Source organism: Heteronotia binoei, chromosome 5, assembly GCF_032191835.1.
Source record: "Heteronotia binoei isolate CCM8104 ecotype False Entrance Well chromosome 5, APGP_CSIRO_Hbin_v1, whole genome shotgun sequence".
NCBI lineage: Eukaryota > Metazoa > Chordata > Lepidosauria > Squamata > Gekkonidae > Heteronotia > Heteronotia binoei.
This window is the reverse complement of record NC_083227.1, coordinates 68,621,900-68,649,427: the sequence shown is the minus strand read 5'-3', so window position 1 is coordinate 68,649,427 and position 27,528 is coordinate 68,621,900. Positions and strand designations below refer to the sequence as shown.

The window sequence follows — 27,528 nt, the reverse complement described above, 5'->3', positions numbered from 1 at the left end:
GCAAATTGTAAGGTTTTTTCACATTTAATTTTTTTTATTATTAAAAGACATCAGCATAATTAAATATAAAACAGAACAACTTAATCATAAAACATCACTGATATAATCAAATAACATATTTCTAACAAAACAAGTACAACAGGATTTTATACTTGAACAATTATGGGCTCACTATATACATAGTCAAAAGTAAATCATAGCAGTGTACAGGATTGGAGGGCAAGAACTCATTATCCAACAAAAATGATCGGTAACCAAGATTGAACATTTTTTTTCCATATATATGGGGTGATGAATAAGCAAGGGAAAAGGCTAGTTTACTATGAATAAAATAATTCCAGAATTTAGAGTACTGTGGGCACATTGTGGGCACATTCTTAGATTTCCATTTTGTGGCAATTTGTTTATTCGCTATAGATATTAGCATTAGAATTATTTCTTTTTTTGTGAGAATTCATAGGGTGCAATGACCAAAAATCAAGTACACCGCTTCCGGAGTGAGAGGAATGTCTACTGATAATATCTCTCTGATTGCATTCAGTACCTGTATCCAGAAGGTTTTAGTAACAGGACAGCCCCACTTATTAAGAAATTAGCAACTTGACCACAGTTTTTATAATTGTTGTTTTAATGAATGACTTCCCAACTAAGAAGGCTTTCATTGCTCTTCATGCACAGGGAAAGGAAGGCATGAATGTGAGAGCGCAGCAACGAGTCAGATTGACATCTGTCACTAACTTGTTTTGGTGTCTGAAGGCACCCCATATCTAGGACTGGTTACCACTTCTAAAGTTTGAATTTGGGGCTTGTGGAATGCTCCTACTACAGCATAACACCCCCTCCCCCAGCCCACTGCAATCACCCCTAGGAGACCCTTCCTCTGTTATGGAATTGAATGGGAGGTGGGGAAGAATAGGACCTTGTTTTTCTGTTGTAGACTTTTGAAAACCATTTAAAGAGGTATCTGACTCAAACTTTGTAGTCTTGTACATAATATTTTAATGTGTTTTCATTTAGTGAACTCATAATTTAAATTCTGATATGTTGAGATGGACCCTAACTAGTACCAGTGGGGAGCATGCAGATCTTCCTTGCATTCTCTTCTCTCAAGCACTCTTTCCCAACTCAGAACCTAGATTCCAAAGACTGCAAGACTATTTGGATCAATAGTCATATGGTTCAGAGCACTGCAGTAGCGATGGGCAAAGTGATACCATTGTTCTCTCCTTCCTCTGTCAGTGTCAGTTAAGATGTATGCCTTCTGCTAGTGATAATTAGGATCCCACACATTCTGTTTCATTCTGGTTTTGGCTTCTATGCATTGATCTTTGTGTTTGAGGGTGTATTTTTTAAAAATGGTTATTCAGAATCTATTCCCCAGCTATTTTTCATTAGGGTAGATCATGAAGGCCTGCTTATAAAATATGGTAGAAATGGTGGTAAGATAGATGAGAAAAAAGTAACAGGAAGAACCACTAGAGTGGAAAAGAATATCTGGCAAACGGAATAAATGATTCCATTGTGAAGCATTTCTGCTTCCTAGAATGTTTCCTCATGTCTAATGAAGAAATATTTATATTTGAAAGGAATTCCATTAAGGGGATAATGTTGTGTAACACCGTAGATGGTCTGGGAGGTTATAGCTCAAGTGATCCAATAATGTAGCTCTGTGTACTAATCCCGCTTTTCAATCTGCATTTCAGTTTAATTCATCCTTTTCAGGCGAAATCTCTCTGTCATTTTACCTTGCACTTGCATAATTAATCAGAGGGGCTTAATAGGAAAAAAAATCCAGCTAATTGAACCCGTGTTTAAGGAATGAAGGTTATTATTTTTATAAGTTGCAACACTAGTTGTATAGCCATTGAGGAATTGTAGAACTGGAATACTTCTCAATTTTTTTTACTTCCCGATCTTTATTACTTCTCAATTTTTCTGATATCAGAGTATGGTGAAGATGCTTTCCAAATTCTGAATCTTTGTTTTGTTTTTGAACATATGAAGCTGCAAATCTACTTTTAATGTATTAACATTCATTACAGAGATCTCATGGTAAATGCTTTAAGCCTAGGACCCAGAGGAAAACATGAAGCAGCTGGGCATTGTGAGTTTTTGTACATAAGTTGCTTCATGTGCTGGTCAAGAACATGTGAAGGCACCATGGCACAGACTGAGGGCTATGTGCTTGTCTATAAAACTATAGTCTTTCCCAGAAAAATAACTACAACTCTTATGTGGCAGTGCAAGAACAGAAAGACAACCATGTACAGTGGTCAGTATCAGCCTACTATCTGAAAAGTCTAACTTCAAAATCACCAATCAAAGGAAAATGTGAAAGAAAAATCAAGGGAAATTTGCTGAGTAAACCTGGGCTGGACACATCCTGGCTTGTTGTTATTGCTCTTCTAAATAGTTCACTTGGTTTCCTACTGAGAAAAACTGGAGGGCATGGATACAGTGAAAGAGGGGAATCCAGTTCCACCCATGACAAACCCAACAAAACTCTCACTCTCTTTCTCTCTCACACTCTCTCTCTGTAGCAAGGCAAAAAGCTCATACCTTCAATAAAACGTTGCTACTCTTAAAAGTGCTTTCTTTGTATCTCTCCCGATGGTGGAAACGGGCAAAGGAAGCCCTGGTGGCTCTTTCCTTCCCTCCCCAGGGGACAAGGAGCTTCACCACTAGAAGGAAGAGAGGCTTGGCTCAGTAGCTCTGCGGTGATTGATTGAGCCTGACAAGCTTCATCACACAGCAGAGCTATAGAGCCAAGCTCCTACATTGGCTGATGCTCCTCCTCCCTCCTCCTCCCTTTGGAAAAAGAGAGTGGGGAAGAGGAAAAGAAAGAAGAGGCTGCTTTGCTGGCTGCTTGGTGCAGGGGAGAAACACAAAATGGTGACCAGGAAGCAAGCAAGGGAGAAGGAAGCAGATGATGGCTAGTTGCTGACGGGCCTGATTGGAGCCCTTTGGGGGCTGGATCTGGCCCAAGGGCCGTATGCTTGACACCTCTGACCTAGGGCTATGTATATTCTACCATGCAGGGCCACTCCAGGTGTTTCTGGGAAAACTATGGTTTTCCCAGACACTCTAGCCGTTTGGGAGGTAAAACTCTATGGTACGATAGGTACCATAGAGTTTTAACCTCCCAAATAGCTAGAGCATCCAGGAAAATCATAAGAGTTTTCCCAGAAATGCCTAGAGTGGCCCTGCACGGGGCACCGCCATTTTGATGACGTCACTTCCGGGTGATATCATCGCGCCAGTGACGTAGGGGGAAGTTCCCCCCACCGGGGCATGAAGAGAATTTGGCAACCCTACCTAATGTGTTTAAGGGGATGGTTGTGACATAAAATGGAGGAGCGAAACTTATGTACTACTCTGAGCTCCTTGGAATAAGGGATAAATATGTATTAATTTATGGATTTTACTGACCAAGGATGTGGCGATGGTCACATGACGGCTAAATAAAATCTCCATGTCCACAGTTCATACATCATACAGTTACTGTTGGGGGAGGGGGAATTAATGGTGGCAATAACAGCAAAGTACTACTGGCTTGCTAGACTGACATTCTAGAAACATTTAATTGATTCCTGTGGGATACAGGATGCTGGAACAGCAAGAATTCTGTTCTGATTGAGGAGGGTTTCAATTGAGCACAGAATTCACCATTCCTTAAAATCTTAGGTTTTATAATGCATCTTGGCGTATGTTTATGTGTTTGTGAGGAGCTGATTGTTGGCAGATGAGATTCAATGTGGCCAAGTACAAAGTAATGCACATTGGGGCCAAGAATCCCAGCTACAAATACAAGTTGATGGGGTGCGAACTGGCAGAGACTGACCAAGAGAGATATCTTGGGGTCGTGGTAGATAACTCACTGAAAATGTCAAGACAGTGTGCAATTGTAATAAAAAAGGCCAACGCCATGCTGGGAATTATTAGGAAGGGAATTGAAAACAAATCAGCCAGTATCATAATGCCCCTGTATAAATTGATAGTGCAGTCTCATTTGGAATACTGTGTACAATTCTGGTCACCACACCTCAAAAAGGATATTATAGCATTGGAAAAAGTCCAGAAAAGAGCAACTAGAATGATTAAAGGTTTGGAACACTTTCCCTATGAAGAAAGGTTAAAACGCTTGGGGCTCTTTAGCTTGGAGAAATGTCAACTGCAGGGTGACATGATAGAAGTTTACAAGATTCTTGTATTTCTCACAATACAAGAACTCATGGGCATTCAATGAAATTGCTGAGCAGTCAGGTTAAAATGGATAAAAGGAAGTACTTCTTCACCCAAAGGGTGATTAATATGTGGAATTCACTACCACAGTAGGTGGTGGCGGCTACAAGCATAGCCAGCTTTAAGAGGGGATTGGATAAATATATGGAGCAGAGGTCCATCAGTGGCTATTAGCCACAGTATATGTATGTGTGTATATGTGTGTGTATGTATGTGTATGTATACACACACACACATTGGCCACTGTGTGACACAGAGTGTTGGACTGGATGGGCCATTGGCCTGATCCAACATGGTTTCTCTTATGTTCTTATATACCTTTTGACTATAAATATAAGCTTGAAATCGTGTGGCCAACGTGTGGTGAAAAATCTGTGAAGGGAGAGGGGCTTAGAATTTCCATATGTCAGGAATATAGCTTCATTGATATAAGTAGTTCCTTTCCTCTTCGCATAATTATTATTTAATGTACTTAATTTCCACTATGTATGCAGAGTTCTGCTCAATGCAGTTGTTAGCTTCTTTTGATGCCAAATTTTTACTTGTCTAAAAATAATATTAGACCAGAATATACCTATCCCTTGCTTATAATCATATGGCAAAACTATAATGTTTGAAGATTAATTCTAGGATTAGCTTAATATTAGGGTTTCTGCATTGGTACCTTCTCAAAATGAAGAATAATTTTACTTTAATTCTCTAATGAAACTACTTACTGGATTTTGCTAAACTAACGAATTTCACTAAACTGCTATTGCTTGACCAAGTAATCCTTATTAAATTACAGCACAAAGCCCTACAGCGTTTGCCCTTGGCAAATGTTCAGTATAAGGGGAAAGATGCTTTTCTTGGCATAGCACTTTCAGGATTGAGGTGTTTTCTCCATTAGAAACTGTGTTGGAAGATTTCTTCCCAGGGCACCCACTAATGGTCAACCCCAAGAGAGAGGCTGAGGGTGTGAGAGGCTCTGTGATGGCTCTTTCCTTCCAATTTACTGGATAAATGATTAATGAAGTGACATAGAAGCAATTTTCTGTCTCCTTTAAAAGCAGTCTAAATTGGGATGTGGGTCTGCATTTCCGGGAATGCTGTGTTTTCTGTTACCTTCTTCTGAGTGTGTGGAAGACTTTTCATTTATTTCTTCATTGATGAAAATACTTAGGCCCTCCTAATTGGTCAGTACAGGGGTCTCTAGGCTTTGTGGGCACATTTGGAATTCTGACATGGCATGGTGGGTAAAGCAATAAAATGGCTGCCACAAAACAGCTGCCGCAGGAGGCAGAACCAGTCACAAAATGATTGCCACAGCTTAACTTCAGTAACACAGTACAGATCCTTGTGTTGCGGTAGCAACTGTTGCCAAAGCAGCTTTTTAAAAAAAAAATCTGCACAGGCAGTAAAAACTCTGTGGCAGAATGTGCATTCTCTGGCTTGCAGGCCCTATTCTGCGTAGCTGTCCTGGGTTTTCTTCAACCCATGGAGAGGCTTTTCTTCCACTCTTAAAGAGCTGTCCACCACCACCTGACCTTTGTACAGAATTACTCACTGAGAGGGTCAAGACTCCCAGCCTTCCTGAGGCCTCACCTCTGTTGCTCCTGCTGCCCAGCAACTGGTCACCATGGGGACAGTTTACTACCTTGTGCGCCCTTGAAGGGATAGCCACTTATCCACCGCCTGCTTTCCCCCAGTGCTCCTTTTAAAATAGCATGTCCGAGACGGTGGAGGGTTATGTGGTGCAGAGAACCACTCCTAGCATCAAAGTTATAAAGTATTTATTAAACAGAAAATGTTTACAAGCATACTTTTAGCACAGCCCCAGAGTGAGCAAGAGATACAAAAGAAATAGGTAAAATGCAAATCCTCTGTTCCTCTTTCTATACATGCCCTATCAGATGTTAAACTGTAGGACAGGCCCCTTTAGTTTAGGTAGTTACAAATTCCTACAATGTTACCTTTATCTTGAAGCTCCCTTCAGCTTTTTAGGACAACACATGATCAAAAATGGCTGCCTTCTCAGAGGAGAAGTCTGCAGCCTTTCATGGACTCAGCATTCCAGAAAAAAGACCAACTTCCTATTGCAAGGTTTTATCATATTTGTTTCTCCACCTACTGATCAGATCGCACCAGGTTAAAAAGGCTTTTCCTTTATGTCTCTAGACTTCTCCTTTCTGAAGATTTTCTACCCTTAATCTCTCCAAGTCTCTGTTCCCTGATTGGAGAAGGGGAAGAGCCTCACCCCCCCCATTTTCTCTAGCTAGCCCAATTAGCATCTCTTAAGAGGCAGCTGAGGTGACCCTGGAAAGCCAGTGAATGGACTTCCTCCCCACCCCCCACCCAGGTCTCTGTCCAGAGGGGGGGGGGGACTTTTAAAATACAACTTGGTGGTTTGGCTCATTTTACATTTTTTGGGGGGGGGAGGGGAAGCATTTCTTCACACTCTCCAATAGTCAGTCAGAAGCCTTGCTGGGCAAAAGCCTGACCTGGCCTCACCCACTTCCTAAAAACACTTGGCAGGTGCAAGACAAAATATTGGCAGGACTCCTGGGCTAACATAAAGCTCAAAGTGGGTACAACACAAAACCACAGCCGCAAACAACTACATTTTTTAACCACAATTACCATATTTATGCATAGTTAACATCTGTATGATAGTCAAATGAAATGAAGACTTGGTAAGAGGATTCAGCTTTGACTCAACTGTGGCGATTGAGTCAATCACATCCAGAAACAAAGTGGGCTTTCAGGTGTGACATGCTATTCAACTGGGGAGTCCGAAATATATTTTCAGATATAAAGTGGGCTTAGTTAATGCTGGGAGCTGCAAGCCTGGATCTCTCAAGTGTATTTTCTTTGTGAATGGCAGTGGTTTGAGAATCTGATCTGACTTATTTTTAGAAAGAGGAATCTGTTGCCTGTATGCTGTTCTCTCAGAGAAGAGGAAGAAGAAGAAATTGGATTTATATCCCGCCCTATACTCTGAATCTCAGAGTAGTCACAATCTCCTCTACCTTCCCCCCCACACGCACACACATAACAGACACCCTGTGAGGTAGGTAGGGCTGAGAGAGCTTTTTATAGTAGCTGCCCTTTCAAGGACAACTCCTGTGAAAGCTATAGCTGACCCAAGGCCATTCCAGCAGGTGCAAGTGGAGGAGTGGGGAATCAAGTTCTTCCAGATAAGAGTCTGCACACTTAACCACTACACCAAACTGGCTCTCGGAGCAAATAGCTGCTTTGTGGGGCCACCCCCTCCCTTGTGCCATGGTCCTAAGGTGAATCATGATCTCATATCATTACCATTTCAAAGAAAAGCATTGGGATGCTCCAGTCCTGGCTGTGTGTGTGTTGTATACATATCTAGAAATATTTCTAGTAGGTGCACAACTGTTCCTAAATAACCATTTTTTTCAGTGACTGTCAAAGACTTTCTGTGTACATCTCAAACATTTAAAATGTTATGGCATTGATTCACAGTTTCAGTGTTTAATGAAGGCAGTTTACTTGAGTCTACTTTGTCATGTCTGAGTGGAGGAAAGTGAAATCTATGTCTTGCTCAGCCTCCCAGGCAGTATTCTGCTATCAGTGCATCATTATGGAGATATGCCTTTCACCAAATCCAAAATTAGATTGGATTTCAGCACCAAATAAATTAACACAGGGATGGCTTGGCTTTTTGTTGGCATAAATGTTTGCATCTCAAGCCTAGAGGCCAAAACCCAGAAGCAGATATCGTTCTGCTGATTTCAGTACATTTTTCACTGCATCATCACAATTTTGTTCTTGTCACCAAGCTGTTATACACTTCTCTAGCACAACCAAAATAGCTTCCTTCAGTCTTGATAGAAGAAAGCAGCAATTAGAAGCTGAAGCATTCACTGTTGCACTGAAGCTGAGCAATTACACTGGACTGTCTTCCCGCTTCCACAATGTAATTATTTTTAAGGGTACCACCCCTCCTAGTTTTAAAAACAGCTGCAGTTTGAGGATTGTCGCTCCCCTACTCATCCATTCCTGAGGCTTTTTACATTTCCCATTCTTCCATCTCTGATGCTTCTTAAGTTTCCCATATGATTTTTTTCTGTATTGTATAAGTGAAAAACAGTTATCTGTGTCCTTCCATCCACAGAAAGGACCCCCAACAGGGACTGACAGAGTGAAGAAAGGTGGTTCTTACATGTGCCACAAGGTAAGGTTGTCAGATCCCCCCTGGCCACTGATGGGGGTTGGGGGATAGGGTTGCCAGCTCCAGGTTGAGAAACTCCTGGAGATTTGGGGTTGGTGCCTGGGGAAGACAACGGTATCCCTGGAATACAATGACATATAGTCCACCCTCCAAAACAGCCATTTTCTCCAAGAGAATCTGTCTCTGTAGTATGAAGATAAATTCTAATTCCAGGAGACCTCCAGGCCTTCCCTGGAGGCTAGCATCCCTACCTATCATCAATTGCCAGCTTGAAGTTAGGATGTGTATTTATTTTATTTATTAATTGTCTCAAAAGTGGTTTTAAAAAACTAGTAAAAGCTGAAAGGTACATGATAATTTATCATAGGTCTCTTTATGAATGGAAATTGGTTCCAGCATGATAGAAGGGTGCCTGGCTTTTGCTTGCTTTTCCTCTGAAGGCCAAACAGTGGCAGTCAAAACCTGGAGAAAAGGTCCTCTTAGCTGGAGCAGAGTCCAGGCCTGTTGGAAAGTTTGCATAGATGTTTGTTTGTGTACCTTGGAACTGGTAGGAATGCAATACAGCTATAAGTAGCTTAATCTCAGTGTGCATCTGATGGCAGTAATTTCAGAAGTATTTTTTGGATTCATATGTTGAAATGTGCTTGATGAAACAATGGACTGGTAAATTAAGTTCCCATTAACATGTGCTGAACTAAAATATCATTTGTCTGCTAATTTTAGCATTATGGCAATTTAGCTGTCCCACTTTTATATACTGAGAAAGGAGGGAAAATGACAATCTCCCTTTACTCATGACTGCTGGCATTTTATAACAGTGATTATGAAGGCCTGTTCTAAAGTGTTTTCCTAAGGCAAAGGGAGAAACTGTTGATACCTGTATGATGTCACGTTCTGAGGGTGCAGGCAGGCAGGAGTCCAAAGCCAGTCCAAGCTCAAAGTCCAGAAAGTCAAGCAGGAGCCAGGTCACCAATGCAGAATCACAAACCGGAATCAGAAGTCAATGTCCAAAAGTCAAAAGGTCAGGGTGCCAAGGAAATCAAGCAGGTCAGGATCAAGAATCAGGAAGGAGTATGGATGCAAGCCAGAGAACAGACTTGTTGCTTCCACAAGGTTACCAGGTCTGGGTGGGAGCTATATGGGAGTAACAATCAGCTCCCTGGGTGGCAGTGACTCTGCTAGAACTCAGGGCTGAGAGATCTGAAGCATCGGCGTGCCTCATGTCTTCGCTCTGAAAGTTCTTTCCAGAGCCTGCTTCAAACTCTTGTGATGGGAGGAGGAGAGCTGGAGGAGATTGGTCTTCAACAGCTGACACTGGTGCCTGAAGACTGATTGATGGGCCAGCTGCTGTTTGTTCAGCTGAGGAACTGGCTGGCAACTCTTCCAGGTCTGTTAACCCTTCCAGCTTCTCCTCGTCAGGGCTCATGACACTTTCCCCCCCTGCAGAACCTCTCCCCCACAGAAGGGCCAGGCTGGTCAGGGTAGGCCGTGTGGAACTGCTGCACGAAGTCAGGGCGTGTAGGTTGTCTGCGAGTTCCCATGAACGGTCCTTGGGGCCATAGCCTTCCCAGTCCATGAGGTACTGGAGGTCCCTGTGGTGGATTCGGGAGTCCAGGAGCTGGTGGACCTTGTATTCCTCCTCGTCATCGACCAGGACAGGAGGAGGCAGCGCTGGAGGCGGCGGTCGGATGGGATCCGGTGGTGTAGCAGGAAGAAGGAGGGACCAGTGGAAGACTGAGTGAATGTGGAGGGTGGCTGGCAGCTGTAGCTGGAAAACAACAGGGTTGATTTGGTCTGTGATCAAGTAAGGTCCTGCGAAGTGAGGGTCCAGCTTGCGAGACTGGCCAGGCCAACGCAGGTAATGGATGGAGAGCAGGACGTGGTCCCCGGGCTTCAGTGGGGGCCCCACCTGTCGCTTTCGGTTGGCGGCTGTCTTGAAGGCCTCTTTAGCCAGTTGGAGCTGCTCTTGGATCAAGTCCTGGAGAGCCTGGAGTTCCTGCAGGTGCACATCAGCAGCAGGAACTGCTGTGGGAGGCAGGAGTGTGGGGAAGAAGCAAGCGTGGTACCCTTAGGTGGCTGAAAATGGGGTCTGTTGCGTGGACGCATGTATGATGTTGTTGTAGGCAAACTTGGCCAGGGGTAGCAAGGCGGCCCAGTCAACCTGCTGGTAGCTGGTGTAACAACACAGGTATTGTTCCAGCATGGCGTTGGTGCATTCAGTTTGCCCATCCGTTTGGGGATGGTACGCTGACGACAAATGCACCTGGGTGCCTAAGCTGGAATGCAGGGCTTGCCAGAAGCGGGAGGTGAACTGAGGGCCTTGGTCTGAGATCAAGTGTGATGGGAGCCTGTGCAGGCGGAAGACGTGCTGGAGGTAGAGCTGGGCTATTTCAGGAGCTGTGGGCAGCTTGGGACATGGAACAAAGTGAGCCATCTTGGTGAAGAGGTCCACCATCACCAGGATGCAAGTGTGCCCCTTGCACCTGGGGAGCTCGGTGATAAAAGTCCAGGGAGACGGTGTCCCAGGGTCCTGCAGGCATGAGTAGGGGATGCAAAAGCCCTGGGGGGCTTGGCCGGTACATCCTTGGCCCGCCGGCAGACCTCACAGGAACGGACATAGCAGGCCACATTGGCACGGACATGAGGCCACCAGAACTCCCGTGTGAGCAGGTGTAGGGTCTTGTGTTGGCCGAAGTGCCCCGCAGTAGGGGAGTCGTGGGTCAGGCGGAGCACGTCGGCCTGGAGGGACCCTGGAGACCTTGGTGGGTAAAAAGGTCCCCGGCCGGGCCATCTTGCACTTCCAACAACAACAACAAAATTTTATTTGTATCCTGCCCTCCCCGCCGGAGCAGGCTCAGGGCGGCTAACAGCATAATTCAAACCTTAATTATACAAAGATAAATAAAATTACATTTAAACAATTTAATTAAAATTCTGATTAAGTTTTAAAAATTAATTAGTAAAAGTGCTAATACTATGTTTGCTTTTATGATGGTGGTTTTCCTTAACAGTTTCCTTCTTCTTCAGCGAAAGCCGATCGGAAGAGGATGGTCTTGCAGGCCCTGCGGAACTGTTCAAGGTCCCGCAGAGCCCGCATTTCCTCAGGAAGTTGATTCCATAAGCTCGGAGCTATAGAGAAGAAGGCCCGGTTACGGGTACTTTGCAACTTCACCTCTCTCGGTCCGGGAGTAGTCAACAAGTTTTTCCCGGCTGACCTCAGTGCTCTCTGGGGTTCATATGGGGAGAGACGGTCCCTAAGGTAGACAGGTCGTCAACCATATAGGGCTTTAAAGGTAATGACCAGCACTTTGTAACGAACCCGGTATACAACTGGCAGCCAGTGCAGTTCGCGTAGCCCAGGCTGTATGTGCTCCCACTTGGGAAGCCCCAACAGCAGTCTAGCTGCCACATTCTGCACCAGCTGCAGCTTCTGGGTTCGGTACAGAGGCAGCCCCATGTAGAGGGCATTACAGTAATCCAGCCTCGAGGTGACCGTTGCATGAATCACAGTTGCCAGATCGTGGCGCTCTAGGAAGGGAGCCAGCTGCTTTGCCCGTCTTAGATGGAAAAAGGCTGACTTGGCAGTGGCTGCAATCTGGGCCTCCATTGATAGTGAAGGCTCCAGTAAGACTCCCAGGCTCCTAACCCGGCGCGCTGCTTTCAGTGGTGCCCCGTCAAAGACTGGGAGAGGTATTTCCCCTCCCCGAGCGCCCCGACCTAGACAAAGGTCTTCTGTCTTCGCTGGATTCAGTTTCAGCCCGCTCCTCCTCAACCAAGTTGCCATATCCTGCAGGGCCCGGTCTAAATTCTCTGGGACGCAGTCAGACCGGCCGTCCATTAGCAGATAGAGTTGGGTGTCATCTGCATATTGATGGCACCCAAGCCTATGTCTCCTAGCAATCTGGGCAAGGGGGCGCATATAGATATTAAATAACATTGGGTGAGAGAACTGCCCCCTGAGGCACTCCACAGTCCAGTGTGCGCCTCTGGGACCGCTCGCCCCCAATTGCCACCCTTTGTCCCCGATCCTCGAGGAAGGAGGAAAGCCATTGTAAGGCAGACCCCCTCACCCCTACATCGGCAAGGCGGCAGGTCAGTAGCCAATGGTCGACCGTGTCGAACGCGGCCGACAGGTCCAGCAACATCAGCACCGCCACACCGCCCCGGTCCAGATGCCGTTGGAGATCATCTACCAGGGCGACCAGTACTGTCTCCGTCCCATGACCCGGGCGAAAGCCGGACTGGCAAGGGTCTAGGATGGAAGCGTCTTCCAGGAGGTGTTGCTGAGCCCAGGGATCTTGGGCCTGGCTGGCCTGGATGTCTGCAGCCAAGGTCGGGTGAGTCGTGGTGGCAGTGAAGACTGAGGGTGCAAGGATGAGCCCAGTTGGGATCTCCTCCATTAGAGGCAAAGCATACTCCGGTTTTTGGGAGAGGGGTCCCCTTTCCATTTCTGGTTCTTCAGGATGTAGGTGATCCGGAAGTCAAACCGGGAAAAGAAGAGGGACCACCGGATCTGATGCTGGGTGAGGCGTCGAGCAGTCTGTAGATGCCCCAGGTTCCGGTGGTCAATCAGGACCTGGGCAGGGTGGTGGGCCCCTTCAAGGTAATGCCTCCAAACCTTGAAGGCGGTCTTGATGGCCAGGAGTTCCTGCTGCCAGATGGCATAGTTGCGCTCTGCGGGCGTCAGCTGCCATGAGTAGTATGTGCAGGGTTGTAGCAGCTGGGAGGGGTCCTCCCACTGCGATAGCACTGCGCTGAGGGCCACACTGGAGGCGTTGGTCTCTACTGTGAACGGCAGCTGTGGGTCTGGGTAACGCAGGAGTGGCTCGGTGGTGAAGCAGGTTTTCAGGGTGGTGAAGGCATGGTCTGCCTCTGGAGTCCAATGAAATGGCTCTTTGGGCCGGAGGAGCTGGGTCAGAGGTGCGGTTACATCGGCATAGGCAGGGATGAACTGGCGGTAATAATTGGAAAAGCCAAGGAACCACTGTACGTCCTTGCCAGATCAGGACCGCCTTGACTTTGTTCAGGTCCATCTGAGTCTCATGGGGTGAGATGATGCGGCCAAGGAACTTGACCGCTGTTAAGTCGAAGGCACACTTCTCTTGCTTGGCGTAGAGACCATGCTCGCGTAGGCATTGCAGGACCTGGCGGACGTGCCCTGCGTGCTGGGCAGGGCTTTGGGAATAAATTAACATGTCATCTAAATAAATGATCACAAAGCAGTCGAGCAGGTTGCGGAAGATGTCGTTCATCAGCCTTTGGAAGACAACGGGGGCATTGGTCAGGCTGAAGGGCATCACGAGATACTCGTACTGGCCATAGCAGGTCCCAAAAGCCGTCTTCCATTTGCCTCCTGCATGGATCCGTACCAAGTTGTACGCGCCCCGGAGGTCCAGCTTGGTATAGACCTGGGCCCCCTTAAGGCGATCCAGTAGTTCTGGGATCAGTGGCAAAGGGTAGCGGTCCCGGACGGTGATTTTGTTCAGGGCCCGGTAGCCATTGCAGGGCCAGAGCTCGCCGCTTTTCTTCTTGACAAAGAGAACAGGGGTGGACAACGGAGACGTGGATGGCTGGATGAAACCCCATTCCAGGTTTTTGGCGAGGAAGTCCCGCAGGGCTGCTAGCTTCGGTTCAGACATGAGGTAGAGCCGCCCCATGGGCAGGGGTGCCCCGGTACCAAATTGATGGCGCAGTCATAAGGGCGGTGTGGGGGAGCTGGTCAGCCCCCTTTTCCTCAAAGACATTGGCAAAGTCTGTGTAGGCCGGGGGAAGTAGAGGACCAGCCGCTGGGGTGGTGGCGGCGGCCAGGGTGGCCAACCTGGTGAGGACAAGGGTCCTTGAAGTTCAGCTTTCCCTGTGCCCAGTCCACAAGGGGGTTGTGCTTTACGAGCCAGGAGAGTCCCAGAATGAGGGGAAAGCGGGGCATGTGAGCAATATCAAATTGTACTTGCTCGTGATGGTGTTGGATCTGGAGCGTGACCAGGTGGGTCTCCTGAGTCACCAGACCGAATGGGGTGTCTTTGTCCTGTAGCAGGATCTGGTGTTGCTTCACAAAGGCCACGTCGACGAAGCAGTGGGCAGCCCCGGAGTCGACCATGGCGTAGACAAGCAGAACTCAAAAAGGATATTGCATAGGTTTTGAAAAGTTCAGAGGAGAAAACCATGATGATCAAAGGGTTGGAGCACTTTTCCTATGAGAGAAAAACTGGCGTGTCTGGAATATATGGTTTAGAAAAAAGAGTCTGGGGGCAAGCTGTCCGGCAAGCTGAGTGTGACTGGTACAAGAAACGGGCCCTGGCCAGTAACATAGGGTTCAGGGGACCCGGCTAGGTGCCCCAAGTCGGGGGGTCCTCTCAGACTTGGGGCTGGTCTTTTACTGTCGGCGGTGGCACGGTACTGGGTTGGGTGCGCTTGGCGGGGCAGCCAGAGGAGAAGTGCCCCGCCCCTCCACAGTAAAGGCAGAGATTCTGTAATCGTCACTGTGCTTTTTCCTCAGGGGTGAGCCGCAGTTGTGCAGCCCCGAGTTGCATAGGCTCGGGGTCATCAGTCCTGGGGCTGGTGTGCATCGGGGTTGGCACCGTCACTGGGCGGCGAGGCAGCTGAGAGGGATGGGTGCTGCTGCACGCTTGGCGGCGGCTTTCCAGGTGGCCATCGATGCGGAGACACAGCGTGATTAGGCCTTGCAGCGTGGCTGGTCAGTCTACTCATGCCAGCTCATCAAGGACTTCGTCAGCCAGCCCCTTCGTATACTGGTCCATGAGGGCAGCCTCGTTCCAGGCCAGGTCTTGGGCTAGAAGCTTGAACTCAGTGGAGTACTGGGAAAGCTGATCTCTACCCTGCTTCAGGGTCCAAATCTTCCAATTGGCGGTGGCTGCTTGCTGAGGGTTAGCAAAAGCTACCGCCATATGATCCAGGAAACCCTGGTAGTCAGTCAGCAAGGGTGATGGGGCTATAAGCAAGGGGGTAGCCCATTTAGCTGCCTGCCCCTTTAAGAGGCTGACAATGAAGCATACCTTGGTCTTGTCATTGGGGAGGAAACTCCTCCACCTTCCCAGCGAACTTCTCTGTGTGGGGCAGCGACAGCAGCTTGCAGCTGCTGCTGCTGTTGCAGATGAGCCACCATTTGGGTGAGGTGCTGCACCTGCATAAGCAAGGCTGCTAGCTGCCCAGAGCCTCTGCTTGCCTCCTCATCCATCTTGTGGAGTGAGTGCATGGGTGGAAGCAATCTGTCACGTTCTCAGTGTGCAGGCAGGCAGGAGTCCAAAGCCAGTCCAAGGTCAAAGTCCAGGAAGTCAAGTCATACAGCAACTGAAGCAACCGTTAGTTTGGTGATGTTAATTCTTGTTATTACCAAGGTGGATAGATAAAATGGTTAGGGAGAGAATGGACTGATACCCACCACCAAGAGAAGAAGAAGCATTATGGGGGAAAATAAAGTGATACCTGATAAGTTGTACATCTTTTGTGTGCTCAGAGCATGGGAAGGTACCTCTTGCACCAATAATACTTCTTAAACCAAAGTTTCCTGATTTAACCAGTGACCATACACAAACAAACTGGGTGGATCCCTTTCCTCCCCTTACAGCTCACCAACCCTCCTTAGCGAATGACTGGCAAATAGATTGGATCGTCAGCCAGTCTAGAGTCTACTAGTACAGTAACCAACATGAAAATGCATCTCTATTGAATGAGGGTGCTCTGAAGATGTGTGTGCACATCCAACAGCATTTCTGTACTTGAGGAAACCCAAGAGGACCATCTGTGACTTACAATTTTAATGACTAATTATGAGGCTGTTTGTTGCTGCCAGAGCTTGGAAAGAAAGGAAACTGTCTGAGGCTGTGGCTGCCTATCCAGAAGACACAAAAGTTATCACTGCGGCTTCCAGCTGGAAGCTGAGTCACTTCCATTCAGTTCCCTGACGATTTTTTTCTCACTGTGATGAGTAGGCCTGGTGCCATCCTGGGAGTCTGAGACTTTATGAAAAATGGGTTCCCACAGAGGCAGCAGCCTGTCGAAAAGTGAAAACAAAAACAGAATAACTCCACTTGGAGCTGGTTTCTCTTATCCTGCTGCTGTAGGTTTGTGATCCCTGTAACAATATGCTTTTTGGAAAGATATGTGAAATCAAGACATAACAGCTATATAAGTGACAAAGGAGTATGCACTATAGAAGTCGTGTAGCTAAAGAGAAACTTTTGTTGACCTTGCAGTACTTCACATCTAAAACATGGGTGTTTAATTCTGTCTTAACCTGAAGGATAACCTGGCCGGAGCTCTTGTTTTATTGCCTTTAAGACTCCTTTTCTAGGCAATTGGAAGGGTACGGTAGGCAGGAATGAAAACTTACTAAGCCATGACATCATTTCAGGACTGAAGATCTAACAATCCCCATGAAGCTTCATTTCTGCTGGAGGTGAACTAGAGTATGGCCTGTATTGAATTCAGAGAGAAGGCACCTGTATTTTAGCTGTTTTTAATTATGCACGCTGCTTTTAGTCCTCTTGGTTGGGGGTGGGGGGAAACCAAGACATAAATAACCATATTGCTTTTGCATAAAATATATTAAAAATCACTAAGATGTTGTACATGAATTGAAATGTCTTTTTAAAAAAGAAAAACACATTATTAGTAATTAATAGCTGACTTGAAACACAGATCAGTGTTGTGACATGACTGTTTAAGGCCAGTTGGCTGTTTCTCAATGTCATACAGTGCAAAACTCAAGTAAAATTTCTTGTGCGAGCCAAACATTGTCCCCCTCATTTAGAAATTAATATTATATTTCCTTATAAGGTTTGTGGGAGATAGTACTTGTTACATACTTAAGTGCTTTCGACTGCTAAATTATTGTCTGTAAGAAAATTTAATTTCTTGCAGTAGTTCACAAGTCATGGACTGATTTTATTTTGAGGTGAAATCAATGTCACGTATTAATTAGTGGATTTCATTAAATTAACAATAGGGTAATGGTTTTCATTACAGATGAGTAATATGACCCATTTTAGACTCTACTAAAGATAGCTAATGCTTCTTTTAAATAGAAAGGATGTTAAAAGTTGCCTCTGGTATCAAGATCAGAAAACACAGATGAGTACAGAATCTGGCCAGTCCCAGAACTCAGATGTGGCTAACTTGTCAGAAACTGTATCTCTAAACAATGAGATGGTTATGTTTAATAAGTCTATACATGTGGTAAGAAGAGAACTTCTGAAGGTGGTGGGCAGGTTCACAGATTTGAAGATGGTCCTTGATTTGTTAGTTTCTTGAAACTTGGTTTGAGGCAATTTGTTGGAATACTTTTAGTAGCTTCACCTGAGTAGTAAAGTTGTAGCTTCCCCCACCACAGATTTAGTTCTAGATGTTCATGGGCATAAATCTGTGTTTCACAATAATGAACTAAAAAAAGGTGTGGGGGTGGATCATAAGGAATTGCAACAAGAGCAAGTTCTTGAAAGGGATCCCGCACAACCCACCATTCCATTGTAGCTTCCTGGAGCCACCAAAGATATGCATATGATGGGTTTCCAGTACAGGAAAAGGAGGAAGGACTTCTGAGTGCCAAGCAGGTCTTATCTGCCTCTCCTTATTGATCTTCTGCCCAGTTCCAGGCTATGCCCCTCTTGATGAAGGACAAGAGCCCTCTGGCTCATGACCAAGGGCTTGTGCCTCTGACAAATTCCCATATCTTAACTGTGAACAAAGAGAACTAACTCAGCAAGATGGTAGTCAGCTGAAGCTAGCTAGCTAGCAGGATTTGCCCTGATTCCTCTCCTGCCATGTTTGAATTGCCTCGGCAAGTCATTAAGAAATGCAAATAATGTAGAGATGATAACTCTGACAATTATAACTAGGTTGAAACAACAAGAAATGGTTTCCTGGTAGCTGGGATGGGTCTGATTTGGAGCCTCGGTTAGGCCCTGCCAGAAATCATGAGAGATATATGTTTCCTGTGTTCCCTGTCATTCCTGATAGGAATGCTGCTGGGAATGGCATATCTCACAATTCTTGGTAGCTCTAAATGTTTGATGGAAACTTCTCAAAATTAATAAGATTTTTTCACTGACTGGAAGGCCTCCCTCGATCATGTAAGGAAAAGGATGAGGGTATACACATGAACACCCATGATGCTGCCTTATATTGAATGAGACCCTTGGGTCTCATTCAGTATAAGGGTCAGTCCTGTCTACTCAGATTGAGGGTGCCTCTCCAATGTCTCAGGCAGAAGTCCACTTACTGCCTGTCCTTTTAACTGGAGATGCCAGGGATTGAACCTGGGACCTTCTGCATGCTAGGGAGGTTCACTGCCACTGAGCCATGGCCCCTCTCTAGGAAGAATACATTTTTATTCTCAAGGCTTATGTTTAATTTGTGCTTAGTTCTTAGATCTTTGTTTAAGCTGGAGACCAAGCTGGAACTTTAGCAAGGCATCTGGCTATTTTTCTAGTTTCAAACATGCCAATGGCATAGATATTGCAGAGAGCTCTGAGATAGAGCAGAGAAGTGCTACAAGTGTGAGGTTTGTGGCTTAGTAGCTGGGGGAGTTGCTGAAAACTTCTGAGTTCATGTGAAGGGCTGAAGGTGACTGTTGCTGATTGATTAGTAGCTGTGTTCCCCACCCTCTTTGCATTATTAAGCTGCGCCTTGCCAGAGGCGCGAGCCAAAGGGCGAGAGCTAAAGGGCTCTTGGCCTGTGGCTCTTAGCCTGGGGACTGTGTAAGGACCAGGAACCCAGATTCCTTGTGTTCCCAATAAGGTAAGTAGACTCACCAGGCAGGGAGCCACATAAACAAACAGGGTTTAAAAGGGGACTGTATATTTTGAAAAAGCTATCATGAAGGTAGAATGCCAGCAGGGGAGTGGGGGCTTTCCAGTGTTTTGCACTGAGTGTCACATGTATGACTATCTGCCCACAGGACAGAAGTCTTGGGTGTATGCTCGATGCAAGGAGCTCCTGGTCCTCAGGGAACGAGTTCGTACCCTTGAGGCTGAGGTGACTGACCTGGAGAAGCAGAGACGGTCAGTTAGGCACTTGGAGAAGACTCTCGGGGACGTGTTAGATGAGCCCCGCTCTGAACGTGGCAGCCTTGTTGCTGCCAGGGAGCATGAGGGTCGAGAGGGAACAGGGCATTGGGCTGAGGATAAGGGGAATGCGCCCTCTTCTTCAGTTGGTGAGCGGGAATCCTTTCGCACCAAGGAACCATCCCTGGGCAGGGGTGGGTGGTCTTGGTAGTTGATGAGTTGATCCTTAGGCAAGTAGACAGCTGGGTGGCAAAACCGCGTACTGACCGTATGGTGACTTGCCTGCCTGGTGCGAAGGTAGCGGACATTATGCGTGTAGTAGATAGGCTGATAGACAGTGCTGGGGAGGATCCAGTGGTTGTGGTACATGTTGGCACCAACGATGTGGGGAAATGCAGTGGTGAGGTCTGGGAGAAAAAATCTAGGCTGCTAGGCGGGAGACTTAAGGCCAGGACCTCCAAGGTAGCCTTCTCAGAAGTGCTACCTGTTCCACATGCAGGGCTGGAGAGACAGGCACAAATTAGAAGTCTCAATGTATGGATGAGACGATGGTGTAGGGAGGAAGGGTTTAAGTTTGTTAGGCACTGGGATGCTTTCTGGAACAAGCAGGAGCTGTACAAAAAAGAAGGTCTCCACTTGTCCCTGGATGGAACCAGGCTGCTGGCGCTTAAAATCAAAAAGGTGGCAGAGCAGTTTTTAAACTAAATCTTGGGGGAAAGCCGACAGGAGATGAAATGTCTCTGGTTCGGGAGGACTCATCTCAAAGAGATGAAGGGTTAGCTGTTACTTTTCTACCGGGTAATGGATCAGAGTTGTCCACTGAGATGGTGACAAACAGTATGGAGTGTCTGCCAGAGTCTCGAGGCGGCAGGAGGAAGGTGGCAGGCCTAGCTTGCCTGGGAAATTATAGATGTTTGTACACAAATGCTAGAAGTGTTCAAAGTAAAATTGGTGAGTTGGAATGTTTAGTGTTGGGAGAAAACATAGACGTGGGAATTTCAGAAACTTGGTGGAATGAGGAGAATCAGTGGGACATGGTGATTTCTGGATATAAGTTATATCGGAAGGATAGGGAGGAAAGGGTTGTAGGTGGGGTGGCTCTGTATGTCAGAGAGGGCATACGGTCCAGTAAGACTGAGGTCAGAGAATTAGATTCCCTTCTAGAAATGCTTTGGGTTGAAATAGAGAGCCCAAAAGGAAATTTAACTACGGGAGTTTGTTATCGCCCACCAAATCAAAAGATAGAGGATGACTATAATATGATGGAAGGCTTAAAGATAGTGGCTAGGCGTAAAAACTGTGTCGGCATAGGTGATTTTAACTACCTGCAGGTTGATTGGGTAACAATATGTGTTCTGGTCGAGAGAAAGAGATTGAGTTTCTAGATGCTCTCAATGACTGTGCTATGGAGCAGATGGTCTCTGAACTTACCAGGGGTGGGGCGATCCTGGATTTGGTACTAAGTAATGCCTAAGACTTGGTGAGAGATGTAAAAGTGATCGCACCACTTGGGAGCAGTGACCATAACGTTATAGATTTCACATTTGTATAAATAGAGAGTTGCCCCAAAAGACCAGCACAACCATGTTTAACTTTAAAAGGGGTAAATTCTCTGAGATGAGGAGGCATGTGAAGAGGAAACTGAAAGGAAAGGTAAATACAGTCAAAACCCTTGGGGAAGCTTGGAGGCTATTTAAAACTACAATCCTAGAAGCTCAGATAAAATATATACCACAAGTTAGGAAAGGCACAAACAGGTATAAGAGAAGGCCTTTATGGTTAACAAACAAAGTAATGGAAGCTGTAAAAAGGTAAGAAGGACTCCTTTAAACGGTAGAAAGCTAGTCCAAGTGAGATTAATAAAAGGGAACACAGGCAGTGGCAAATCAAATGCAAGACTGTGATCAGGCAGGCAAAAAGGGACTATGAGGAGCATATTGCAAAAAAACATAAAGACCAACAATAAAAATTTCTTCAAATATATTAGAAGCAGGAAACCAGCCAGGGAGGCAGTGGGGCCCTTGGATGACCAAGGGGTCAAAGGATTACTGAAGGAGGATAGAGTAATGGCTGAGAAGCTGAATGCATTTTTTGCCTCCGTCTTCACTGTGGAAGATGAGAAGTGTTTGCCTGCTTCAGAACCACTTATATTGGAAGGGGTGCTGAAAGACCTGAGTCAGATTGAGGTGACAAGAGAGGAGGTCCTACAACTGATAGACGAATTAAAAACTAATAAGTCACCAGGTCCGGATGGCATACCTCCAAGAGTTCTGAAAGAACTCAAAGTAGAACTTGAGGATCTTCTGATAAAAATATGTATCTTTCATTGAAATTTGCCTCCATTCCTGAGGACTGGAAGGTAGAAAATGTCACCCCCATCTTTAAAAAGGGTTCCAGAGGAGATCCGGGAAACTACAGGCCAGTCAGTCTGACTTCAATACCGGGAAAGTTGGTAGAAACCATTATCAAGGACAGAATGAGTAGGCACATTGATGAACATGAGTTATTGAGGAAGACTCAGCATGGGTTCTGTAAGGGAAGATCTTGCCTCACTAACCTGTTACTTTTTTTGAGGGGGTGAACAAACATGTGGACAAAGGAGACCCGATAGATATTGTTTTCCTTGACTTCCAGAAAGCTTTTGATAAAGTTCCTCATCAAAGGCTCCTTAGTAAGCTCGAGAGTCATGGAGTAAAAGGACAGGTCCTCTTGTGGATCAAAAACTGGCTAATTAATAGGAAGCAGAGAGTGAGTATAAATTTGCAGTCTTCGCAGTGGAGGACGGTAAGCAGTAGAGTGCTGCAGGGCTCAGTACTGGGTCCCGTGCTCTTTAACTTGTTCATAAATGATTTGGAGTTGAGAGTAAGCAGTGAAGTGACCAAGTTTGCAGATGACACTAAATTGTTCAGGGTGGTGAGAACCAGAGAGGATTGTGTGGAACTCCAAAGGGATCTGTTGAGGCTGGGTGAGTGGGCGTCAACGTGGCAGATGAGGTTCAATGTGGCCATGTGCAAAGTAATGCACATTGGGGCCAAGAATCCCAGCTACAAATACAAGTTGATGTGGTGTGAACTGGCAGAGACTGACCGAGAGAGAGATCTTGGGGTTGTGGTAGATAACTCACTGAAAACGTCAAGACAGTGTGCGATTGCAATAAAAAAGGCCAGCGCCATGCTGGGAATTATTAGGAAGGGAATTGAAAACAAATCAGCCAGTATCATAATGCCCCTGTATAAATAGATGGTGCGGTCTCATTTGGAATACTGTGTGCAATTCTGGTCACCGCACCTCAAAAAGGATCTTATAGCATTGAAAAAAGTGCAGAAAAGGGCAACTAGAATGATTAAAGGTTTGGAACACTTTCCCTATGAAGAAAGGTTAAAATGTTTGGAGCTCTTTAGCTTGGAGAAACGTTGACTGTGGGGTGACATGATAGAGGTTTACAAGATTATGCATGGGATGGAGAAGGTAGAGAAAGAAGTACTTTTCTCCCTTTCTCACAATACAAGAACTTGTGGGCATTCAATGAAATTGCTGAGCAGTCGGGTTAGAACGGATAAAAGGAAGTACTTCTTCATCCAAAGGGTGATTAACATGTGGAATTCACTGCCACAGGAGGTGGTAGCAGCTACAAGCATAGCCAGCTTCAAGAGGGGGTTAGATAAAAATATGGAGCAGAGGTCCATCAGTGGCTATTAGCCACAGTGTGTATGTGTGTGTGTGTGTATAATTTTTTGGGCCACTGTGTGACACAGTGTTGGTCTCGATGGGCCATTGGCCTGATCCAACATGGCTTCTCTTATGTTCTTATAACTTCACAGTGTTTCTCTAGGTTCAATGCCTACTGCCCATGGAGCTCAACTTTCTTTGCTCCCTAATTCTGCAGCAGTCTGAATTGCCCCGTGAAATTCTGTTTCTGTACCCCCCCCCCCCCAACAGAAGAACTTCTTTGCAGCTTCTTGATAGGTACAGGATGAAAACTAAAAGCAAGAAAGACAGGAGTTGGAAAGAGAAGGAAGCAAGCAGCAGCCTTGTAGTTATGGGGGCCAAAGATTCAGCTTGCAGGCATTTTGAAATGAGCTAGTGTTGGGTGGATTGAGCAGTGAATTGCCTGGGGCAAAGAAGAGAGGAAGAGGGAGGCTCTGAGGGGTGCTTTAAAAAAAAACTTTAGCAAAGAAATAACAATTGTAGTAGCAATGGCAGCTAAGAAGGATTTGGGGGAGAGATGGATGCAAAATTAAAGTGTCATGTCTTGTATCTGATGATTTTATTTATAACCAATCCTTGTTCTATTAACCCATCCTTGTTGTATCAGAATAGTTGAATTCTTACACTGACTGGCAATATAGAAATCCTAGAGCAAAAATGTATGTTTCTCCCTCACTCCTGAAATGTTCAGTCAATTGACACAGCATTCTTCTAGACATATGTCAGTCTCTCTCTGCTTCATGTCTTCTAAATTTAAAGACAATCACTGACCCATGACATCTGTAAATTGAGCTGTAATGCGGAAGGGAAATAGGGAATGGGTTGCCTGAGCTGAGGGTTAATCTTGCCTATCAGGGAAAGTCATTTTAATGACATCATGCATTGCAACAACTGCTGACTTGTGTCGGTTTCACCAGTAAGATAAGGCTTCCCTAGATACAACGCTGCCCACAGATTGAAGTGTTGAAAGTCAAAGCAGAACATCCTGCCTTATTAAGCATGCTTCTGTATTTTTCGAGAAATTAATAGAAGATAGGCAAGCGAAATCCAGTTATGGATTTGACCTACAAAGTAAAAGTGCATCAGGATCAGACTGATTGTCGTCATAAAAACATTACCAATAGAAAGTTGATTCCATTTAATAAGGTAAAAGCCTATGGTGGGCGGAATTTAAGAGTTGTCCAGATGTGGTATGTATACAGTCCGGATATACTTTTTGTATGCCACATGGCATATAATCAGGAGCTGAACCATAACATGGATTTTATTTCAAGATTAACCTCCACTGGCAAAAAATGAGATGGAAACTGTTCAGCCTTTGTATCAAACACAGATTGGCATTTAAAAACAAAACAGACTTATGTCCTGATCCTTTTAATGCAACTGGATATGAAACAGCTGTTCCAAAGGGATGATGGAAAGAGTTTGGATATTCAGTGGTTGAATTTTGGCCCCACAGTATGAGGAATATGGGTTTTGTTCCTTGCTTCCATGCACTTAAGTAGTGCTGCTATTTGGATATGAGAGTCAAAATTGTTTGGTGTCATAAACATAGATGCAATAAACCATCTTTGTGGCTTCAACATCTGTCTACCTTAACATTTCCCAAGGCAAGATAAACACACCAAAGTCTACAGAAACTGTAAACTCTGGCTTCAACATGTAAAAAATTGATATGCATGTTAGTCCTTGTGTAATATTCTGAGATAATTTTTTTTGTGATCAGGGAAACTGTGGAGCAAAAATTTGAATACTTCCAACATCGACTGCATCAGAGAAAGAAAGATACCTTTCTTTTCTTCTTTTCTTGCGAGAGGTAACCATGCAAATGTAGCTGCCCAGCCTGTAGCTCCAGGATTGTCATTTGTCTCATGGTCAAGGACATGATATATAAATCTGGTGCATATCTCTTCCACTTCACCATCGGTAAAGAGACTGGCACTGTTGCCACTACCACCCTGTCTTGCATAAATAGTGTCACACATATATGCTTAAGATCATAAGGAACAGATCACTATAGCAACAAAGATCCAATCATTCTCCTACTGTCTTGGTTCTCAAATGTGAAGACAGCATTTGATTCAACCTCCTTGGGGAGGCTAAGACAGAAGCAATGTCAGAATAAAACTTAAAAAGGAGGCAAAAAGCCTGGAAAAATTGGGAGGAGAGGAAAATGCTTGTTGAAACCACAGCAAAGGTGGGAAAACATTATCACTAAGACTTCTGAATATTAAAGGTGTTATCTCCTTGTTATATATCAGGCCACATGTGTGAAAAGCAGACCTGCATTGATCATGTGTTCCCAAGACTGCTTTGCATCTTTGTTGGGAAAAAAATATTTTCCATTTTATGTTCCTAGTAAATTTTTCAGTGCAATCATAACTGGAGCTGCTATCTTCTAAACGCTGAGTGTCATACAGTTTTGCGTTATGCTATTAGTTTAAAGGTATCACCAAGTCTCCCTTGATGAAATTATTTAGGTCTGTGGGTACTTACACCTTGAGAAGGATTCTGAAGAAGGGACATGGGAATATCCTAAATAAATATACCAGAAAACCTGGAAGCTACTCAGTGTACCTGTTTCTGACTGTAATGTATATTTAACTTAAAACATTCATAGAATACTGTAGTACTAATGAAGATACTCTCTGATATCTCTGTAAGTGAAAGCCACGACAAGGGAAGTGGTATTAAGCTTTGACATTCTTTATGCTTAGGGTGAGCTGGCCACTTTTTCCTCCTCTTGTCCTAACAAAGTTTGTTTTCAGAGCTAGTTCTAGAGTTGGTTCATGTTGATGATAAAAGTTGGGGCATCATGAAAGGGCAGCAAATTATCTACAATATATTCGGTTTGCTAGTTGTTGCACTTTACTGAAGAGCAAGGATCCTTTCCCTAATATAAGTGTCTGTTCTGCTGACAATTAGCTTCTTCTGTTAGGGAAAATATTCTTTGCATTGGAGCACCAATGCACCACCACCACCTATAGCTGGACATATCCAGTCCTCTGTGTGTGTGGTCTTTTAAAAAGCTTTTCCACTATGTATTAAATAAACTTTTTTTTTAAAAAAAAATGTTTTTCCACCTTTGGCCAGCAAATTTTGTTTCTAACTTTCATGCGAGGAACTGTTACTCCATAGCAGAGCTTATGTTTTGCATGCATGCTTTGTAATCCCCAGGATCACATTTAAAGGATCTCAAGTTGGTGAGACAAACCTTTCTTTGTCTCAGATCGTAAAGAACTACGATCAGTCAGAATAGACAATATTGAGGTAGATGGAGCAGTAGTATAAAGCAGATCCCTATCTCTGCCTGTCGAGGTCCAGGTTAATAATTTTTTTCCTTAAATATTAATATTCATTGTTGTAGATATTGTATCTCTCCACTGGGGAGCTACAATGGCATGCTCACCTAACAAATCAGGACACTTTAATAGACAACTGTGGTAACATTCTGTTCTTCTCGTCAGTCCTATTGCTATAGGTATCGATGTGCAGCTCGAAGCCAAAACACTCCTGACAGCTCAGCTTCCAACCTGGGATTCCGCTGTGCGGCCGACACCCTGCCTGACTCTTGAAAGGAATAAAGCTGGCAGCGACAGAGGAATAAAAATGTCACCAAGGGAGAGGATGCAGCTTACATCAAGAACATGCCTTATGCTGGAGACTTTTTTTAAAAAAAGAGGACAGTGATTCTGAAAAAAATAATCAGCTGGCAACTTTATTCTGTAACATCTTTCTGAAGAAAATGAGCTGGATTTCTTCTTTGTGCATAAGGAAATCGAACTTTAATACCCTGGACATTTACTTGCTTTACACTGAAACCAGTGCACAAACTGAACAAAATGACCATTAAAAAAAAATTAAAAGGTGGGGGGATTCCTATAGAAACAGTACATGTTTGGGATGATTTTCCAGAAGCTATTAGGAAGTAACATCATAGTATAATTCTTTTTACATGAAGCATATGGAAAATCATGAGTAACAAAAAAAGACAATCATGGTCCTTGCAAAGCAAATGAGCCACATGTAATGGCTCAGTTAATTTCAGTCGCCTTAAGCATAGTAAACTCTTTCTGGATTGGAACCTGCACTTTAAAATATATTTTTAAACTCAGTCTCCATAAATATCTGTGAAGATTTATTTGTGCATTTTGGTTTGGATGTACATCTTAAATGTGGTCGAGTTGCTTCAGACTTATGGCAACTCTATGAATTAATGTCCTCCAATATGTCCTGTCGTTAACAGCCTTGCTCAGGCATTGCAAACTGATGGCTAAGGCTTCCTTTATAGAATTAATCCTTCTCATGTTGGGCATTCCTCTGTTTTTTTCTGCTGCCTTCAACTTTTCCTAGCATTACTGTCTTTTCCAGTGA

The 27,528-nt window shown here is 44.9% G+C and overlaps 1 protein-coding gene across 4 annotated transcripts in view; it reads left to right on the top strand.

Annotated features, from left to right (window-relative positions):
- The window catches only part of SUMF1 (sulfatase modifying factor 1), a 102,565-nt gene extending 75,286 nt beyond the window's left edge, over nt 1-27,279 (top strand). For 2 of the 4 annotated variants that reach the window (XM_060239582.1, XM_060239581.1), the window contains exons 8-9: nt 8,369-8,428; nt 26,622-27,279. In XM_060239582.1, coding sequence (XP_060095565.1) covers nt 8,369-8,428; nt 26,622-26,729 — 168 coding nt within the window. In that variant the 3' untranslated portion in view covers nt 26,730-27,279. The remainder of the gene's footprint in view (nt 1-8,368; nt 8,429-26,621) is intronic. The other 2 variants (XM_060239584.1, XM_060239583.1) reach the window with 1 other exon arrangement.
- Nucleotides 27,280-27,528: the final 249 nt, after the last annotated feature.